Raw genomic sequence first — 14,046 nt, 5'->3', positions numbered from 1 at the left:
GTATAGATCGACTCCCTCCATTGTAACTGACTTTGCTTTGGACTTTGCTCTCTTCCCAAAAGTAACCTGTTTTGCAATGGTTATAAAACGGTAACTAGGGACAGACTTTGGCACCGTATTTTAAGATGCCACAAAGGATGCCTGCATCCTGTTTCAGAGTGCTGGGCTCAAGTCCCAGGTCCACTTTTAACTCCAGTTACCTGCTAATGCAGGTAATGGCTCGAGTACTTGGGTGCCCAGCATCCATCCATATGGGACATCTGGAGGAAGCTCCTGGATCTTGGTCTTGGCCTGGCTCAGCCCCAGCTGTTGTGGGCATTTGGGGAGTAAGCCAACAGATGGGAGATCTGTCTGTCTGTTTCACTGCCTTTCAAATACAATAATAATAAAAATAATTTTAGGGGCCGGGGTTGTGGTATAGCAGGTAAAGCTGCTACCTACGATGTCAGCAGCCCATATGGGCACCGGTTTGAGTGCCAGCTGCTCCACTTCTGATCCAGCTCCCTGCTAATGTTCCTGGGAAAGCAGCAGAGGATGGCTCAAATACTTGGGACCTTGTACCCATGTGAGGGACCCTGAAGCAGCTTCTGGCTCCTGGCTTTGGACTGGCCCAGCTCTGGCCTTTGCGGCCATTTGGGGACTGAACCAGGAGATGGAAGATTTTTCTATCTGTCTCTCCCTCTCTGTCTTTAAATAAATAAATAAATCTTTATAAAATAATAATTTTTAAAAGTATGTCTTTAACTGCTGTTCTTTTCTTTCCCATAATCCATTTCATGTGCTCGTGCTAATTCCTAACTGGGTGAGAATCTCCTTATGGTTGGGATTAAATCTATCTACCCCATGATGCTTTTCCACCTTGATAACCTGTCCTGATGCTGGGCCAAAGGAAGGTCCTTATCACTCAATAACTAATCAATCTAGGCATCTCACATGGGTGACAGAGGCTCAATTACTTAAAAACTATCACCTCCTGCGTCTAGGTGTGTGTATTAGCAGGAAGTCGGGTACTCCTACGTCAGATGTGAGCACCTTGAGCAACATCTTAACCACTGTGTCAAATGCCCACCCCACATGCTCTACATGCAGGGGAATCCAAGGCAAGTATTACAACTTTGATTTCCACATTTTCCTTACCAAAGATTTAGTGTTATAATCAAAACTTAACAGATTCACTTTAAAAAATTTTTAAAGATTTATTTTATTTACTTGAAAGACAGAGTGACAGAGGAAAAAAGAGAGAGAGAGATCTTCCATCCACTGGTTCCCTCCACAAATGGCCGTCATGGTTAGGCTGGGCCAGGAATTCCATCCTGGACTCCCACATGGATTGCAGGGGCCCAAGTACTTGGACCATTTTCTGCTGCTTTTCCTGGAGCATTATCAGGGAACTGGAACAGAAGCAGAGTAGCCGGGACTTGATCCAGCACTCACATGGGATGCCAGAGTTGCAGGTGGCAGCTTACCCTGCTGCACTACAATGGCTGTCCCCAGAACTTAACAGATTTAAAGAGAAAATACCAAGAAAGCTATTTGAAACCCTCATCTATTATGACTCAAGCTCACACCCACCTGTGGTTTATCCAGTGAGGAATATTATAGTCATCGCCCAGACGAGAATCGCGAGGAGTGCTCCGATTATGCAGCTGCAAGGAAATACAGCCAATGAACAGATAAGCTGATAAACAAGTAGGGCGTGGGACTACTCCAACTCCTTTGTTTTCAAGTATACTCAAACTGCCCTTTAGCAAGTAAGTCCCAAATTACCTTGAACAATGGGACAGCGTGCAATGGTTGCTCTCCCATGCACACCAAGTCCACGCCAATTCCTAAAAAAAGAAAAGACAAAACGAGCTGGAGGTGGGGTGGCGGATGCAGGACAGTAAAGTGTTCCAGACTACTAATGATGCAATGAGGCAAAGCGGATGAACCACGCTGTAATTTATAGCCTTATCAGCATGGCTTACACAGCAAAGAAGTAGATGTGTTTTATCTCCTCTCTGCTGAGCCCCATCATACCCCTGTGAAGCAGCAGGTCAAGTAATCAAGTGTCTGCCACCCATGGGGGAGACCTGGATTGAGTTCTGGGTTCCTGGCTTCAACCTGGCTCAGCCTCCACTGCTGTTGTTCAGTGCTTGACAATTAGCCTTTGGCTGCCCTGAAGGTTGTGACTTGCAAAAAAAAAAAAAAAAAAAGGGAATAAAAGAAAAAAAAAAGACAACCAAGCCTCCCTTACTTAAATGTCAAGGCCAGGAAGTAAAAAGAACTTTATAATCTCAGCAAAAACTAAAACGATCCATATCACTTAACAGAGCTTCTTTATTGCACGATCAGGATTTACCCTCCCATAAACTGTGAGACATAAATTGAACTGGGAAGCGTGAGACAGAGTTGGGGATGCATGGCTCATCATGGCGGGGGGACCAGGCTGCATGATCTGATGGTGCTTCCCAAGGTGTGCTAATGGCACACTGGTCCCTTAAAACAACACCCCCAAGTAAAGAGCCAAATATGCTTGCAAATTCAAAGGACCGCATTCACCCTCAGGAGCCGGCACTGTGGCATAGCGGGTAAAGCCACCGCCTGCAGTGCTGTCATCCCATTTGGGTGCTGGTTCAAGTCCTGGCTATTCCACTTCCGATCCAGCTCTCTGCTATGGCCTGGGGAAGCAGTGGAAGATGGCCCAAGTCTTTGGGCCCCTGCATCCACTTGGGAAGCCTGGAGGAAGCTCCTGGCTCCTGGCTTTACACTGGCGCAGCTCTGGCCACTGTGGCCAACTGGGAAGTGAACCAGTGGATGAAAGACCTCTCTCTCTCTCTGTCTGTCTCTCCTTCTCTATGTGTAACTCTGCCTTTGAAATAAATAAATCTTTTAAAAATAAATAAATAAAAACTCTGACAAAGACCTGCAATCATGGGATCTGCTTAACTGTGGCAGGACCGAGTATTTCCCAAAGCTGTCTTTCCAGGAACTCTTCATGTCTTTTTAACGCTTGCTGACATCCCCAGATCTTATAACAGGCGGAGCGCCTCCCTTGTGGAACTCTTGTCATTCTAAGCATCAGTAAAAGCCCAGGGTTTCAAGGGAAAGTCAGGCTATGAACTTGAGACTGGGCACAAACGAGGGGGCGTTACCGTTATCTATCATCCGCTGTTTGGTCAGGATCATGAGTAGGCGGTCCACTTCAAAGACACCCACCCCGGGCGTGATCACCACGGACATCTGCCCAGTTCGGTCGAAGTTGCGGTTGATGTAGTGTTTGTCAAACACTGGAAACGAAACAAAAAATGCCCTGGTGATGATGACATCACAGCTCTCAGAAACCAGCCTCCAGTGAGCATCTCTGTACTTGCGCAGTGTTTTGTCTGTAGTTGTACCGTCCGAATTCTTGTTAAAGTGCACATGTGTCTTTCCTCTTCCACTTAAGAACTGTGCAGACGCAGTGGCATAGCGGGTAAAGCTGCCACCTGCAGCGCTGGCATCCCATATGGGTGCCGGTTTGAGTCCTGGCTGTTCACTTCCCATCTAGCTCTCTGCTGTGGCCTGGGAAAGCAATTGAAGATGCACCTGTGTAGGAAACCTAGAGGAAGCTCCTGGCTCCTGGCTTTGGATCGGTGCAGTTTTGGCCATTGCAACCATTTGGGGAGTGAATCAGCAGATGGAAGACCTCTCTATCTCTCTGCCTCTCCCTCTCTGTAACTCTTTCAAACAAATAAATCTTAAAAAAAAAAAAAAAAAAAGAACTGTGTGAACACAGGACCAAGTTACTGTCACTTTGGTTGATCCTCCCCACTGACGCCATAAATGCTCAAATTTCATGCTGCTAATTGAAACCATCCATAAATGAGCCTGTGTTGAAATATATAAAAAACCCAAATATTAATTTTCAACACTATTTAAGAGAGTGGACTGGAATCTTGGGATGGCTTGATGAAAAGTTGGCAGGTTCATTTTTTATTTCTGGCCTCTGCTATTTTTACTATGGAAAATCAATGATAATCAAATACAGCCCAAAAAAGTTAGTAATGAATCTCATGCTCTCACATTCCCCAGCAGCTGGGAACAGACATGTGGGAAGATGACAAGCAGAATGCTTTGACCACGCATCATCGCTTCCACCACTGGCAGGTGCCAAGACACTGAACCAGAGCCGGGCAACCAGACAGACTTTTCTCTACTGGAAATGTGGGATTCTGAACAGAGAGCAGAGACACTGAATGTAGTTCTAGAAGTTTCTGCTGCTACAGTTCCCACAGCTACCAAGGTCCCCATCTTTAATAAAGATATTCAGGCCGCCCTAAGTATCCTTAGGGTAAATTTCCCTTTTTTTGTATAAACCAACTCAGTAGGTTTCTGTTATCTGCAAACCACCACATCTCCCAGCTAATACATAAAAGCAGGGAAGAAACCAAATTGATGACAATAACTCCACTTAGGACAGGATTGGAGATATATATTTTTACTTGAATTCTAGGAATATGGATTACTTTTGCAGTTTACCAAAAAAAAAAAAAGTGGATTTTAAAATTAGCTAAAAGCAGTTGAGGAATGGGGTGAAAAATAACAACACAGTCTGTAGTTAAACAAAGAGTTCAAGAGAAAGTCCCTCCAAGAAACAGAGGAGAATACCAAGTTAACTTCCCACGAAAAGACCCAAGAGCTAAAATGTTGGTCATTAAAACCATCCAGCCACAAGCTATTGCTTTGAATTACCTTAAGCAGTAGGCGGGGCCAGGCATCATCAACTCAGACTGGTTTGGGGGACGATAGGTAAAGAGAAGTTCACGGCCACATGTGAGCAAGATGCTGGCTCACTGTGGCTGGTGGTGTCACTCACCATTGAATGACAGGTTGATGGCCTCTAGGTAGTTTCCTTGGGCTGAGGTAGAATTGTCTCCTTGAGGAAAGCCCTCTGAAACAAAAGATACAGGAGATGGGAAAACATGTCATGAAAGAGGAACACTTAAAAAAATACTGATTGGGGCCGGCACTGTGGAGCAGCAGGTTAAAACCCCAGCCTGTGGTACTGGCATCCCCTATGGGCACCAGTTCAAGTCCTGGCTGCTCCACTTGTGATCCAGCTCTCTGCTATGGCCTGGGAAAGCAGTTAGAAGATGGCCCGAGTCCTTGGGCCCCTGCATGCATATGAGAGACCCGGAAAAAGCTCCTGGCTCCTGGCTTCAGATCAGCTCAGCTCTGGCCGTTACAGCCATTTGGGGAGTGAACCAGCAGATGGAAGTCCCCTCTCTCTCTTGTTCTACCTCTCTCTGTAACTTTTTTCATATAAATAAAATAAATCTTTCAAAAAAAAAAAATACTGATAAGTAGGCAGTGTCTGGCTCCATGGGGCCCTCCACTCTGCTGTGGCTAGGATGTCGTTTGTCCCCCCCAAGGATCCATGTGTTAGAAGACTGGTCCCAGGGTGGTCATATTAAGAGGCAGTGAAGCCCAGTACAACGTTTAGTTGTCCTCAGAAGGCACGGATATCATTTTTATAGGACCCAGGTTAACTCTCAGGAGAGGACTGTTATAAAGACAAATCTGGGCCGGAGCCGTGGCTCCATAGGCTAATCCTCCACCTTGTGGCGCAGGCACACCGGTTCTAGTCCCGGTCGGGGCACCGAATTCTGTCCCGGTTGCCCCTCTTCCAGGCCAGCTCTCTGCTATGGCCCGGGAGTGCAGTGGAGGATGGCCCAAGTCCTTGGGCCCTGCACCTGCATGGGAGACCAGGAAAAGCACCTGGCTCCTGGCTTCGGATCAGCATGATGCGCCAGCCGTAGTGCGCCGGCCGTGGCGGCCATTGGAGGGTGAACCAACGGCAAAGGAAGACCTTTCTCTCTGTCCCTCTCTCTCTCTCACTGTCCACTCTGCCTGTAAAAAAAAAAAAAGGCAAATCTGGCCCCTTCGATTCTCTGAGCCATCCTGTCTCACCAGGGGATTACTCCCTCTCCAGTGCAATGCAGCGTAATGCCAGGCAACCACGGGGCCCTCACAGAGCAGGTGCCAGGATATTTGGATCTTCAGACTTCAGAGCTGTGAGCCTGGGCCTGGGGTTGTAGAACAGTGGTTAGGACACCACTTGCAATGTTCTCCTATCAGAGTGCTTCAGTTCTAGTCCCTGCTTTCCTTCCCATCCAGCTTCCAAATACTGTGCACCCTGGGAGGCAGAAAATGATGGCTCAGGTACTTGGGTCCCTAGCACTGACATAGGGGACCCACATGGAGTTCTGGCTCCTGGATTTAGCCAGGCCTCACCTTGGAGGTTGTGGGCCTTTAGGGAATGAACTAGCAGATGGGAGATATCTCTCTCTTTCCCCTTCTCTCTCTCCTTTCAAATAAATAAATTTAAAATATTAAATCTTTCAGATAAATAAGCTTATTTTCTTTATGAAGTACCCAGTCTCAGGTATTTTATTCCCAGGATGGAAAACAAACTAAAGTACACAAAAACACACACACACAGTATTAGGGACCTTGTTGAACTTGCTAGATATGGATCCAGCAGGAAATAGAAACCCAACAGAGCAAAATCTCTCCATAGAAATGCAAGGCAAACAAGTGTGACCCTGTTCTCTTCCTCCAGCCTCCGATCCATACCTGTTCCCCCCCAACACCTTCTGTTACACGGATGCAGTACCTGCCTGTTCCAGTCGCACCAACACTGGATACTGGATGAAGAGCTTTTTAATGGTCACAAGGAGGGAGGTCCACTCTTCTCTTCTCTCATTCTGCACCACTACTCTGAAAGGGGTATCATAAAAAGACATGAAACAGCTGTGACATACGGGACTTCACGGTCCTTGCAAGGTTGCAAGGGAAGAAGATGGGATTCCAAGAGTTAGGAGAACTTGCCAGAAATAGTAAGTCATAAAGTCAAATGCATTTGGCCAACATTAACAAGCGAAAGTCATTGCATTAATAGTCCTGGAGCATGGATATGAACAGTCTCACATATTGTTGAGGTCACACAAGTTTGGTGTGTATTAAAAAAACACTTAAAAAAGAAGAACATCTGTGTATATGTACTACAAATACAATAAAAATGCCCAGGTTGGGAGGCGGAGCTTAGGAAAAGCAGAAATGGATGGATGGGAATTTAAATACAGTATATTTATTTACAGTATATACCATCTGTACCTTTAAAAACCATGTGACTGTTCCCCCCCCACACACACACACACAAATTTTAAATTTTAAAAGAAAATTTTGGGGGCCCAACATTGCAGCATAGCAAGTTAAGCCACCGCATGTAGTGTCAGCATCCCATGTGAGCGCCGGTTCAAGTCTTGGCCACTCCACTTCCAATCCAGCTCCCTGCTAATGTGCCTGGGAAAGCAGTGGAGGATGGCCCAAGTGCTTAGACCCTTGTTCCTGCATGGGAGACCCAGAACAAGCTCCTGGCTCCTGGCTTCAGATCAGCCCAGCCCCGGCTGTTGAGGCCATTTGGGGAGTGAACCAGAGGATGGAAGACCTCTCTGTCTCTCTCTCTCTCTCTGTGATTCTCCCTTTCAAATAAATAAAACACATCTTTAAAAAAAAAAGCAGGGGGTGGGGGCGGCACTGTGGTGTAGCGAGTAAAGTAACCACCTGTGTGGGGAGCAACTCAGACTAGACTAAGTTACTGGAATTAAGACTTATTCTATGCATCTGCTCTCCCACAATATGGCGCTGGGAGAGGAGTAAACAACTTTTACACAGCTGCCTCCAGTTCGACCTATAACCTGCAGGAGCTGATCCTGCTCCTGATTGGAGGAGAGCAGCGTACTCGGCATGTGGGTAGCAGAGTTGGGATTGGTGGAAGAGGACTATAAAGGAGGAGAGAGACACCATGCACCAGGAACATCTAAGAGGAACATCCGGATAACATCTGAGCAGCCCCCGAGAGAGCCGGCCGGCGGTGTGCTGCTCCCCCGCGGAAGTGGGGAAAGTGGCAGGGGAACCGCCCTTCCACGGAGGTAGAAGGGACGGTAGCCAACCCGGGAAGAACCAGCAGCAAACCCGGGGAGGGCCGAGCAGACAAAAGAACAGTGCAGGGTCCTGTGTCGTTCCTCCGCGAAGAGGGGGAGCGACACACCTGCAGTGCTGGCATCCCATATGGGCCCCGTTTCGAGTCTTGGATGCTCCTCATCTGATCCAGCTCTCTGCTATAGCCTGAGAAAGCAGTAGAAGATGGCCCAAGTCCTTGGGCCCCCACACCCACGTGGGAGACCCAGAAGCAGCTCCTGGCTCCTGGCTTCAGATCAGCATAGCCCCAGCCATTGCAGCCAATTGGGGAGTGAACCGGTGGATGGAAGACCTCTCTCTCTCTCTCTCTCTCTCTCTCTGCCTCTCCTTCTCTCTCTTGTAACTCTGACTTTCAAGTAAATAAATAAATCTTTAAAAAAAGATTTCCCTTAATCTTATAATTTTAGTTCTAGGAAGTCATCCTAAAGAAACTGAGACATATAACTATGTATTTTTCAGTGGCATAGATCATTTTAAAAATTAGAAAAAATTAGTATAATAATAAAGAATTAAATTATGAAAAAGTTTGACAATATTATATAGCCATCAAAAATAATGTGATCAATTTTTGTAATTAAATATGGATAACAGATTTATGAAAGTTAGGAATTCTATTATCTCTACTTATGTATATTTGATTTTATTAAAAGAAAAAGACATCATGCCAATTTTAAGTTGTGTTAAACAGAAAAAGATTAATTTTCTTATATTTTTAAAAGTGATTCCCTGGGGTGGGCATTTGGCAGAGTGGCTTCAGCTGTTACTTGGGACACCTGTATTCCATATCAAAGTGCCTGATTCGACTCCCAGCACCTCCGCTGCTAGTTCAACTTCCAAATAATGTAAATCCTGGGAGAGAGCAGGTGATGGCTCAAGTATGTGGGTCCCTGCCACCTACATGGGAGACCCAGATGGAGTTCTAGGTTTCGGCCTGGCCCAGCCTTGGCTATTGTGGGCATTTGGTAAGTGAACCAGTAGAGGGAAGATCTCTCTATCTCTCTCTCTCTGTTTCTCTTGCTATCTATGCTTTTCAAATAAAATGAAAATAAATAAATTAAAAGTATTTCACTTTGGGGCCAGTGCTGTGGTGCAGTGGGTTAAAGCCCTGGCCTGAAGTGCTGGCATCTCATATGGGCACTGGTTCGAGTCCTGGATGCTCCTCTTCTGATCTGGCTCTCTGCTATGGCCTGGGAAAGCAGCGAAGATGGCCCAAGTCCTTGGGCCCCTGCACCCACATGGGAGACCTGGAAGAAGCTCCTGGCTCCTGGCGTTGGATCAGTGCAGCTCTGACCGTTGCAGCCATCTGGGGAGTGAACCAGGGGATGGAAGACCTCTCTCTCTTTCTCTACCTCTCTCTGTAACTCTGTCTTTCAAATAAATAAAATAAATCTTAAAAAAAAAAAAAGAAGTATTTCACTTTGGACTGCAAAGTTAAAGTAACAGCAAGATTCAAAGCAAAAAAACAAAAAACAAAAAACAAAAAAAGATGAAAAAGTAAGCTAAGAAGAGGATCTTGCCAGGAATGGCAAGTACTGGAAAACAGAAAGAAGCACAAAAGATTATCTAATCTGGGGCTGGTGCTGTGGCTTAGCAGGTGAAGCCACCATCTGCAGTGCAAACATCCCATAAGGACACTGGATCGAGTCCCAGCTGCTCTGCTTCGGATCCAGGTCCCTGCTAATGCTCCTGGGAAGGCAGTGGCGGATGCATCAGGTAATTGAGCACCGGCACCTGAGTGGGAGACCCACAGGAAGCTCCTGGTTTCTGACTGGCCCAGCTCTGACTATTTGCGGCCATTTGGTGAGTTTACCAGTGGATAGAGGCTCTCTCTCTCTCTCTCTCCCTCTCTCTCTGGAACTCTGCCTTTCAAATGAATAAACTAAGTCTTTAAAAAAAAAAAAAAAAGGATTATCTAAGCTAAAAGCAATGCATGATTCTAGAAAGAACACTGGATCTGATATAAGGGAAAGTATGACAGTTACCAAAATTTGAGTATGAGCTCTAGGTTAGGTAATAATATTTATAGCAATGTTAATTAAATGTCCTGAATATCACAATATTTTGGTTATGTAAGAGAATGTCATTATCTGGGTCTCCCACGTGAGTGTCAGTTTAATCTGCTATGCCACAGCACTGGCCCCAAAACTTTCTATAACTTCTGTCACTCATTGCTACTCATCTATAATCACCATTTTAAAATCCCCTCCTCCAAAAATTACAGTATAAAAATTATTTGGGGGGAATGCTACTATAAAAGTTGAAAAAAAATTTTTTTTCTTTTTTTTTTTTTTATGCTGGCTAGGGCTTTAGGAAGGAGCTAGCTACAAAGAAATACATTTAAAGCCCCAGGAGGAGAAGATTGGCATTTGAGATGTAAACGAAATTCAAAGTCAACTGTTACTGAAAAACAGATATTATCTCCAAGTCCAGGGTAAGACGGGAAATTAATAAGGAGTTTTTCCCTCTTAGTTACAGAAGCAAGTAGTCTGAGAAAGACTGAACCATTAGAGGTATTTCAAAAGGCTTTACCAAGTACAAGGGCATTTCCAAAAAGCACATGGAAATTGGAATTAAAAGGTTTTTTGATCAAAAAAATTTTTTAACTATATGCACATTTTTCATTGTACCTACTTCCCCTAGAACTATCAAGACTCTGTGTACAGATTAAAAAAAAAAAAAGCTTTGTGGCCAGTGCCGTGGCTCACTAGGCTAATCCTTCACCTGCGGCACCGGCACACCGGGTTCTAGTTCCATCTGGGGCGCCAGATTCTGTCCCAGTTGCCCCTCTTCCAGGCCAGCTCTCTGCTGTGGCCCGGGAGTGCAGTGGAGGATGGCCCAAGTCCTTGGGCCCTGCACCCACATGGGAGACCAGGAGAAGCACCTGGCTCGTGGCTTTGGATCAGCGTGGTGCGCTGGCCGCGGTAGCCATTGAGGGGTGAACCAACGGAAAAAAGGAAGACCTTTCTCTCTCTCTCTCTCTCTCTCTCACTGTCCACTCTGTCCAAAAAAAAAAAAAAAAAAAAAAAAAGCTTTGCATAAAAATATTTATCATGTAACTCCATATTGTGTGAACTTTCTGGATTTCCCTAGTATAGTCAGAGGTAATGAAATGTGCACATTACCTAAAGGACTGTTTTTCATAAACATGACATCTTTGGGGGCGAGCGGGTTAAGCCGCCCCCTGTGACACTGGCATCCCATATTGGTGCTGGTTCCAGTCCTGGCTGCTCTACTTCCAATCCAGCTCCCTGATAATGCACCTTGGAAAGCAGCAGAAGATGGCCCAAGTTCTTGGGCCCCTGTACCCACATGAGAGACCCAGATGAAATTCCTGGTTCCTGATTTCAGCCTGGCCCAGCCCTGGCCAGTGTGGACATTTAGGGAATGAACCAGAAGATCTCTCTTTCCCTTCTCTGTAAGTATGCCTTTCAAATAAATAAATAAATCTAAAAAAAATCTTTATAACTTAGATAATAATAAAACAATCAATCTAACACTTTCTCAAAAGTAAATGGCCTTTTTTATTTATTTATTTATTTTATTTGAAAGGAGAAATGACAGAAAGGAAAAGAGAAAGAGATTTTCCATCAGTTGGTTCACTCCCCAAATGGCTAAAAGGGTCTAGGCTGGTCCAGGCCCAAGCCAAGAGCCTGGAGCTCTATCAGGGACTCCCACATGGGTGGCAGGGGCCCATATTACTTAGGACCTCCTAAATTAGGTTCTCCCAGGTACATTAGCAGGGAGCTGGATTGGAAGTGCAACAGCCAAGATTGGAACCAGAGCTCCGACATGGGACACCAGTGTTACAGGAATGACTTTGCTCCCTGTGGCACAACACCAGCTGACCAAACAGCTTTCTAATGTCCATTTTAATGTCTACGCTATCCTCCAACTGAAGTGCCAATAACGATGCAATAAATTTTGCCACACATCTAAGAACTTAAAAAAGTCCTGAAGTCCGTGCAATTAAGAAACCCCATCAAATTGCATCTAGAGCTGGCGCCGCGGCTCACTTGGCTAATCCTCCGCCTTGCGGCGCCGGCACACCGGGTTCTACTCCCGGTCGGGGCGCCGGATTCTGGCCCGGTTGCCCCTCTTCCAGGCCAGCTCTCTGCTGTGGCCAGGGAGTGCAGTGGAGGATGGCCCAAGTGCTTGGGCCCTGTACCCCATGGGAGACCAGGAGAAGCACCTGGCTCCTGCCATCGGATCAGCGCGGTGCGCCGGCCGCAGCGCGCTGGCCACGGCGGCCATTGCAGGGTGAACCAACAGCAAAGGAAGACCTTTCTCTCTGTCTCTCTCTCTCACTGTCCACTCTGCCTGTCCAAAAAAAAAAAAAAAATTGCATCTAGTGCATTTCCATTATCTCACCAACTGTTCCCTATTTCAGTGGCACCATTGAGAAACTGGACTGTGTACTCTCTCCCTCTCTCTCTGTCTCTCTAAGTTAAAACAAAGAAAAGCAGATCAAACATAAGTTGTTTTGAGGACAATTAAGGAAATCTGCACATATATTAGACAATGGATAATATAGAATCATAATTAATTTCATCAAATGTGATGATATTGTGGTTGTATATGAAAATATTATTTTTTAGTTTGTATAGGAATAAAATGTTATATCTATAATTTAAAAATAAAATCTAGCCATAAGGGGCCGGTGCCATGGCTCACTTGGTTAATCCTCCGCCTGTGGCGCTGGCATCCCATATGGGCGCCAGTTTCTAGTCCCGGTTGCAGTGGAGGATGGCCCAGATGCTTGGGCCCCTGCACCCACATGGGAGACCAGGAAGAAGCACTTGGCTCCTGGCTTCGGATTGGCGCAGCGCCGGCCATAGCAGCCATTTGGGGGGTGAACCAACAGAAGGAAGACTTTTCTCTCTGTCTTTCTCTCTCATTGTCCATAACTCTACCTATCAACTAAATTTTAAAAAAAATTAGCCATAAAAATGATGTAAATAGGGCAAAATAACAATAAATCCAGGTGTTGAATATACGAGTTCATTGTATTATTATTCACACTTCCCTTTTGCATGTTCAAACTCTTCACAATAAAAAGCTTAGGAGGTCTAAATGAAATATGGCGTCTTATATTGGATCCTAGATACAAAAAAAAGCATACAAGTAGAAAAACTGAAGGAATCTGGAAACAGTCTGAATTTAGCTAACAGCAATGTCCCAATGCTAATCTCCTAATTTTGACAAATGTAACCTGATTACGAAATGTTAACATCAGAGCGAACCCAGTAAAGATATACGGGAACTCTCTGTATTATCTTCTCAACTTCTCTATAAACTAAAATTTTCTTTCAGTTAGGAAAGAAGCAATCAATAAATAATCAATAATCAAATAATCAATCATAGTGAAGCAACTAACATACTTGTAAAAGTCTTCATAGAATCGCCCCTTGTGGTCCTGTCTAATTGAGGCTCGGTTTACTTCAGGAAATTCATCTGAAATAGACAAAATGAAGTAGGTGGATTAGACTGAAAAGACAAATTCAGAGTTTTTGTGGCTTGCTCTAGTTCAAGATATCCTAGTTCAAGATTTGTATCACACACACAAACACAATTGTGTATCTATTAAGTTGGTTTAGGATGAATCTCGCATCCACTAATGGACCATGCTATTCCGCTGTACCTGATCTCCTAACGGAAAAGGTGGGAAAGAGGAAACAAAGGGAAAGAAGGTAAAAAGGAATGGTCTGGGTTAGGGATAAGGGACGCATAACAGAAAGCAATGGTGGGAGAAAGGGTTACTCACCAGTAGATTTTGCATCATAGAAAGTTCTAGAAAACAGGACCACCGTCACTTCATGACTACAATTCTTCTCCTAGGCATGAGTAGAGAAAGAGAGGGCTCAAGTTGACATCCTGTACTTCATTCACCCTGATCCAGCGTCCACGTATCTAATACTCTCCGTTCTAGGAGGCTCAGGGGCAGTGCAGGGCATAGGATAACTCCAGTAACTGGGGCATGCACAGTGTGCACACAGAGCATTTATACTGTGTTAGGGACTGTAAGTAATTCAGAAGTGACTCAAA

The 14,046-nt window shown here is 45.2% G+C and overlaps 1 protein-coding gene across 10 annotated transcripts in view; it reads right to left on the bottom strand.

The window, feature by feature from the left end:
• Positions 1-14,046, bottom strand: part of DEPDC5 (DEP domain containing 5, GATOR1 subcomplex subunit) — a 151,952-nt gene that overhangs the window by 105,754 nt on the left and 32,152 nt on the right. For all 10 annotated transcript variants that reach the window (XM_051826696.3, XM_051826701.3, XM_051826700.3 and 7 more), the window contains exons 11-17: positions 13,766-13,835; positions 13,383-13,455; positions 6,638-6,741; positions 4,838-4,912; positions 3,135-3,269; positions 1,768-1,829; positions 1,573-1,646 (exon numbers count right to left, since the gene is read on the bottom strand). In XM_051826696.3, coding sequence (XP_051682656.3) covers positions 1,573-1,646; positions 1,768-1,829; positions 3,135-3,269; positions 4,838-4,912; positions 6,638-6,741; positions 13,383-13,455; positions 13,766-13,835 — 593 coding nt within the window. The remainder of the gene's footprint in view (positions 1-1,572; positions 1,647-1,767; positions 1,830-3,134; positions 3,270-4,837; positions 4,913-6,637; positions 6,742-13,382; positions 13,456-13,765; positions 13,836-14,046) is intronic.

This window comes from Oryctolagus cuniculus, chromosome 21, assembly GCF_051225735.1.
Source record: "Oryctolagus cuniculus isolate XC-2025 breed Fujian yellow rabbit chromosome 21, ASM5122573v1, whole genome shotgun sequence".
NCBI classification, from domain to species: domain Eukaryota; kingdom Metazoa; phylum Chordata; class Mammalia; order Lagomorpha; family Leporidae; genus Oryctolagus; species Oryctolagus cuniculus.
The sequence above is the reverse complement of the archived record's forward strand: the minus strand, read 5'-3'. Positions and strand labels throughout refer to the sequence as shown.